This window comes from Empidonax traillii, unplaced genomic scaffold, assembly GCF_003031625.1.
Source record: "Empidonax traillii isolate 1590-97213 ecotype Southwest subspecies unplaced genomic scaffold, ASM303162v1 scaffold706:size701851, whole genome shotgun sequence".
NCBI classification, from domain to species: Eukaryota; Metazoa; Chordata; class Aves; order Passeriformes; family Tyrannidae; genus Empidonax; species Empidonax traillii.
In genome coordinates this window covers 375,992-382,778 of record NW_020955899.1, presented here as the reverse complement: position 1 = coordinate 382,778, position 6,787 = coordinate 375,992, and the positions used below count along the sequence as shown (strand labels likewise).

The 6,787-nt window shown below is 46.2% G+C and overlaps 1 protein-coding gene across 2 annotated transcripts in view; it reads left to right on the top strand.

Annotated features, from left to right (window-relative positions):
* Window positions 1-1,249: 1,249 nt before the first annotated feature.
* Window positions 1,250-6,787, top strand: part of PGR (progesterone receptor) — a 42,475-nt gene continuing 36,937 nt past the window's right edge. The window contains exons 1-3 of one of the 2 annotated variants that reach the window (XM_027900089.1): window positions 1,250-1,283; window positions 1,498-2,869; window positions 4,075-4,226. In XM_027900089.1, the coding sequence (XP_027755890.1) occupies window positions 1,719-2,869; window positions 4,075-4,226 (1,303 nt within the window). In that variant the 5' untranslated portion in view covers window positions 1,250-1,283; window positions 1,498-1,718. Of the gene's footprint in view, window positions 1,284-1,459; window positions 2,870-4,074; window positions 4,227-6,787 lie in introns of those variants that run through there. The other variant, XM_027900088.1, reaches the window with a different exon arrangement.

Below are 6,787 nucleotides of genomic sequence, written 5' to 3'. Positions count from 1 at the left end.
TATAAGCCAGTAGTATTTTATCACGAATAAAGTAGAAAGTACACACCACATTGAATAAGGTTTATGTGACGCCACTGCTTCCATAAACTTGCCCTGTGTGATTTCAAATGCTACTGAAATAATTACAAATAGTTATATTTCTCTTCCTGAGAAGCTGTTTTTTTCAGTCTGAAAATGTTTTGAAAGTAAAATAACAAAAGCAACTGCTTCGTGGTGATCACAGTCTTTTGGAAAAAAATTTTTTTTTTCAGAAAAGCATGTTATACTTACAGAGCATAACCAAGCATGCAACAGCATACTTTTCTCTACATATCAGAAATATACTGATTCCACTTAAAGTCACGAGGACTACTCCTCCACCAATTTATTCTTTGTATCTTTCAACACAAGTTTCTTTTCTGAATTTCTATATAATAAAAATATACTTAGGGTTGTGTTGTCCTCACTTCCCCCTCCCCCCCCCCACCCAGTCAGTAGCTGTATTATTGAGCTGAATGGGTTCTGCCACAAAGCCAGCATTTTACACAAAATGCCAGGCAGCAATTAGCTGGTGACAGCTTCTTGGTCAGAACTAACCTGGGTTGAATTAGAACTTGCTATATGCAGGCTGGCCAGCCAGCTCCTGCAAACCAGGTCCCTTTTCAACATCCTCTCATGCCCCTGACACAGTAATTAAAGTTTAGAAGCAAAGAATGCCCTACTTTCCAAACCTTTTGTAGAAAAGATGTTGTGCTTCTTGGAGCAAAGAATGCTTTGAGATTCCCTACTGTAATTTAAAGAGCTTTACAATGCCTCAGTTTCTTTGCTACTGGAAAATAGATCCTAGAAAAGGCTTGGTAACAGAGCTCAACCACGAAAAACTACTGGGAACAGTGAAAAACAGACAAAATGAAGCCTTTGCTATTGTCAACTGCAGGTAAGTAAAGCTTGTCTTGTTTTTTGCTATCCAAAATAGCGACCTAACCAGAGGCTTATAGCATCTTGCCCAGATGTACTTCTGGGGATGGTGAAGCGAGAGTACGAAGAACCGACACTAGAGGGGGGGGAAAGGGAAGGGAGGGAGAACGCCAAGATAGGCCAAAAAGCTCAGATTGAAGACACAGGGTGCCGGATGAGATACGAGAGGGATGCGCGCACGGCGACCAACGGCGGGGACATGCAGGGGGAGGCGGAGTGGAGGTGGAGCCGGTGGAAGTGCTGCTGGGGTAGCCGCGGTGCCCAGAGGCAGCGGACAGAGGTGGGACTTGGCGGGGCGAGCCCGTGCCCTGCAGCGCAGACCCTTGGTAGGGGGACCGGGCTGGCGGTGAAGAGGGGCGGGGAGGGAGGGACGAGGGGCGTGGAGCCGGCGGCCAGACCGCCCTGGCAGTGGGAAGCAGTCCAGGGACGAGCGGAGCTCGGAGCTGGGGGCAGCGAGCGGCATCCCGCCCGCCGCCGCCTCGCAGGCACCCTGCCTTCCCGCCTGCTCCCCCACACGCTCCCATCGCTTCTCCTCTCCAGGCTGCACCGCCCCCGGCTTCGTGTCACCCCTGTCCCGGCGGCAGGGACCGGGGCTGAGCCGCCCCCGCGAAAGCAGCACCATGTGAGCGGGACCTGTGCCGCGGCCGCAGCGGGCACGTCGAGGATGTGAAGAGCCACCCGCATCCTGCACCGCCCGGCCGCCCTCCCCCCGCCGCTGCCCAGCCGCCGACTCGCCGGTATCCAGCGCTACCCGGGCCAGCATGACCGAGGTGAAGGCCAAGGAGCCCACAGCGCCTCCGCCTTCCAGAGACGGGGCGGTCCTGCTGCAAGGACAGCCCGGCCGAGACCCCTTCTGCAGGGAAGCGGAGCCCATTGACATCTCTCTGGACGGGCTGCTCTACCCCAAGAGCAGCGACGAGGAGGAGGAAGAGGACGAGGACGAGGAGGAGGAGGAAGAGCCGCGGCAGCAGCAGCTGGGGCAGGAGGAGGGCCGGGACTCCCTCTCCTACCGGCCGGGGAGCGGCTCGCTCTCGGACAAGGACGCTCTGGACACCGTCCTGGACACCTTTCTGGCTCCCACGGCTCATGCCAGCTCCGTGGTGGCCGCGGCGCCCTGGTCGCTCTTCGAGGTGGAGGCAGCGGAGGCGCCCGACGGCCCGATGAGCCGCGGCCCCCCCCAGAAGGCGAGCGAAGTGGCCTCAGAAGCGCCCGGTCCGTCGCAGCCCCCGCAGCGGTCCGCCCCGCTCTGGCCGCCCGGCGATGCCCTGGCCGCCGCCAAGCCGCGGCCGGGGGGCGGCGCGGAGGGTCCCGCCGCTGCCCCCAAGGACGATGCTCCGGGGCTTGCGGCGTTGCCCGGCGGGTCCCGGGAAGTGGACCCGGGGCAGGAATACCTGCACGTGCCGCTCCTGCCCCTTAACTCGGCCTTCCTGGCCTCCCGCACGCGGCAGCTGCTGGACGGGGCGGAGTACGAGGGCGGCGCGGTGCCGCGATGCTCGCCCCCTGCTCCGGACCTGCCGGGGTACGGCTTCCCCACGGCGGATGCTAAGGAAGGGTCCTTCGCCTACGGCGACTTCCAGCCCGTCCTGAAGATCAAAGAGGAGGGTCTCGGCCTCTCCACCCGATACCCGGGCGGCAGGGCCACCCCCGCGGCGGGCTGCTCCGACTACCCCCCGGCTCCGCGGGCCGGGCAGGAGCCCTCGCTGGAGTGCGTCCTCTACAAGGCGGATCCCACCCTCCTGGCCGGCGCCTACGGGCCGGCGGCGGTGCCCGACAGCCTCCCCTCCACCTCCGCCGCGCCGCCGGGGCTCTACCCCGCCCTGGGGCTCAACGGGCACCAGCCGCTGGGCTTCCCGGCCGCCGTGCTGAAGGAGGGCTTGCCCCAGCTGTGCCCGCCCTATCTCGGCTACGCGAGGTAAGGAGGGCAGCGGGGGCGGCGGGCGGGGCGGTCGCGCTGCCCGGCGGTGGGAGAGCTCCGCGCATCCTCCTCTTCCCTTCGGAGGGGCGGCCGTGCCGCGGGAGGGGCGCTCCAAGGGAGCCGGGACAAGGACGGGCGAAGTTTCTCTCGGCGAAGGCCTTTTTGGTTTTTTAGGCAGTAACTGCAGCCCCCGTTTCCATTTCCCGCGCTGTTTGAGCACGCCGGGCTGTCCCAGGGCGGTGTGAGACTGGCACAGTGTCAGCTTAGCAGCTGGCACCTCGCGGTTTTTTCAGGCGCGGTGACGCTCCAGGAGATGATGGCTTGTTATCGCTGCGGTGCTTCAGTGCCGTCCGATGTCCAGGCCAGTGCCCGGCTCCAGAAGGGGGGTGCAGAGTATTTTCCAGATTACCCTCACTGATGGCGAGAAGAGATTCATCAATACCTAAATGTTTTCCAAAACATTATGCCCGATTCGGAAAAAAAAAAATCCCAGTTAATTTCATACAAAAACCTGAAACACTTGTATATTGTTTTGCTAGAAGGAAATAGCGCGCTATCATGGCGAGATTTGGAGATGTGCATTACCTGGAAATATGTGCAAAAATACGTACAAGCAATGTTACAGTTTCAACAGAAATCCCTTATTTTTTCTAAATACAGTGGTTACCTCAGTTAGTCTGTGCCTTTTGTTGAAGAGAAATTGGAAATATCCTTGATATATCCCCATCAGAGTTAGTTACTGCCGAGAAAGCTGCAGCTGAATGGGGGGTGGTAAATTGATTATTAAAGATTTTTCTAGCTGAGATGAAATTTAGTTATCTCCCATGTGAAAGAGGCCTTTGAAATTCAATTGACTTCTATCTGATTCTGTCTCTGTACAGGAAAAAAGAGTATTAGTCACTGACTCCACTCACTAGAGTTGTTGATCTAAGGAAGATGAACATTTTAACAAAGAGTTTCTAGATTATACCTTATTGAGCTAAATGGATTAAAATATAACTTTATGTTTTTTGCCCACTGCTTTTCTATATTACCACAGTAGAGACAAACTGATGCTGAAAGGCATAGTTTTTTCCTGTCCTTCTGTAGCTTGATTACAAATTTTAAAATGAAGTTTTTAGTATAAAGTTGATTAATACAGGTAAGTAGTTTACTGTGCAAAGCTAGATCTTTCATTTCTTTTAATTCTTTTTCTTTTGAAGGCCAGATACAGAAACCAGCCAAAGTTCTCAGTACAGTTTTGAATCACTACCCCAGAAGATTTGCCTCATCTGCGGTGATGAGGCTTCTGGTTGCCACTATGGAGTACTTACCTGTGGAAGTTGTAAAGTCTTCTTTAAAAGGGCAATGGAAGGTACTATATAATGCCACTGTTGCTAATTATCTGAAATATATCTTCTGGGCACTGCTAAGGACATACTGTTTATTTACTATTTGTCTTTATAAATATTATCACTGTAGTAAATTTTTGTTTTGCTGACTGTTTAAATATTACAGTGAAAATTCTTCAAAAAATTCTTCCGCTTTTGATTTTTCTAGTATTACTTGTTTTACTTTACTTATTTGCTTATTTATTATTTGCTGTTTGTCACTTAGTCATTCCATGTAGGCAGAGTTTCATAAAAATATTGTGTACCACACAATTTGTTTTAAAAAGTGTAAATGCTGCTCAAAGGAAAATATCGTAGGTATGAACTAATAACAGGCAGGTAAGAATTTACTTTGGCTTTGTTCTCTTTTGGAAGTTATGGAATTTTTCTTGCTTGCAGGATGCAGAGTTTTTTGCTTCCTGAGAATTATGGAAGTATTTAAAATTTCACTGAACTATTTCAAGTAATAAAAACAATAGATGTGTTTGACCTTTTTTCCAAATAGCCATTAAATTGCAAAGCCAAGCTGTGGGTTTTGTAAATCAGTAGCAATACCTATGTTTATTATTTTCTTTTTGGATTATTTTAAATGCCTTGTCCAATGAGATTTTAAATATTACTACAAGACCAGATTGTTTTATATAGTTCAACAAATGAAGCAGTACAACAAAGTCTTTTACTTTTTATGCTTTGTCTCCTTTTTTGGTTTTTATCTGATCCTGTCAGAACTAGGATATTCAATTTTCTGTTCCATATACTTAACAAAACCATTATTACAATGGATAGGAGTCCTTGAAATAATAAAATTGTATGATATATTTTCTTTTTGTGATACTTGTTGATATATTTACTTGTTGATATATTTTCTTGTGATATATGGGTTCTTCAGCTTTATAGACTTTATTTCTTTCCAAATTGGAAAAGTAAAAGCTTAACAAAATAATATCTTTAGAATTTTTGTTTCAGTGTGCTGTTGCTTTCTGGTTTAAGCTTATGCTCGTGTTCTTCCTTTAACATATTAGGTATTTGCAAAGTGCTGACACTGGACTGGGTAGTCTAAGTGAACTTCTGAGTTAGTGCCACATTTTCTCTAATAAGTTCAATGGGTTTCATGAGAAAGCTATTAGGAACATGTGTGCTAGGCTGTAAGGCTCTAGAGTATAAGTCTCAGGAGTACATTAAAGTTTTACTGACTGTGCTAGCTGGTCCCTTGGTTTGGCTTCAGATTTTTTTGCTATGTTTTGCTACATCAGCCATATACTTTTTTTAGAAAAACTCAGGGAGCTGAAGTTTTAATACTGAGTGTAGGGTAATGTATGGGTGTCGTATTTTAAAATAGGTTTTATTTTTGATTTACACCTATAAAATAATATTGCAATTTTTCTTTTAATTCTATCAGTTTTAGATTTTATTTCTTTCTTAATTTAGTATCGAATTTTGTTTGTGCAGTAGGTGAACCTGCTCAAAACCATATCTTATTAATGTTCACCAGAAGTATTTTAATGATAAATGGCAAGAAGGCATATAAATTGATGATAGAAATATATTAAATTTGTTTTCATGGATTATTCAAAGTCCAGATTATCCAAAGTATTTGCAGAGTCTTAACCAGATTAAAAATATAGACAAGTATAGAGAGAAATGAGAGCTCAGTACATTTACACAAACAAAAGGTTTATGTTTTACACAGCAACTTCATAATTTCAAATTTAAGTTATTCCAAAGACTGAGAGTCTGGTTAGGAAGTGCATTGGGGTTTTTTGGTAAGAATATTCAAAGAATTTACAACTACATAAGAAACCTGACTGTAATCAGAAGAGGAACAGGTTATTGAATCTGATGGGAAGAATGACAGGTATGAGAAGTGTGGGCACTGGCAAAATGAACAAATAGAGCTACCTGTTTTTGTGTAGAACGTTCAAATCTTCAGAGAGCTCCTTAAAGAGATGGACTTCTTATTTAAGTGGAAGCACAGTATACAATTACCAGTATTGAAGTAATCCCATTTATGGATGGATACTTGATTCCATATAGACTAATTTTTTAAATTTTAGTGCTACTATGGATATGTAGGGTTTTAATAATAATTTATGTAAATTAGATGTTACATTTTGTGAGTAAAAAGTTCTGGTCAAAACTCTACTTTTCTTAAAATGTCCATACAGTACTGATCATTTGAGAAATTAAAACATGATTGGAAATAGCTGGCTTTTGCTAGTTTATGGATTTTTCTCTATCTTGAGATCTTTCTTGTATGTCATGAGGTTTTGTGTGTAGATAACAAAGTAAATAATATAGTAGTATTAAATTAGTTGAAAAATGTCTGTTTATCCTAATTACCTCTGTGGTTTCAGATGAGTTGGCTGTTTCAAATCAATTTTTTTTCACAGAAATTGTCCTTTTCATACACCATTTATTTTACCTTCCCTGGTGTGTGGGCAATACTGTATTGGTTGAATGCTTCTGTTTGGATGAAGTGGACTGTTACATTATCCAGAAAACTCTGTTTTTTCCATCTCTAATCTTTTTGAAAAGAAACTCAAGC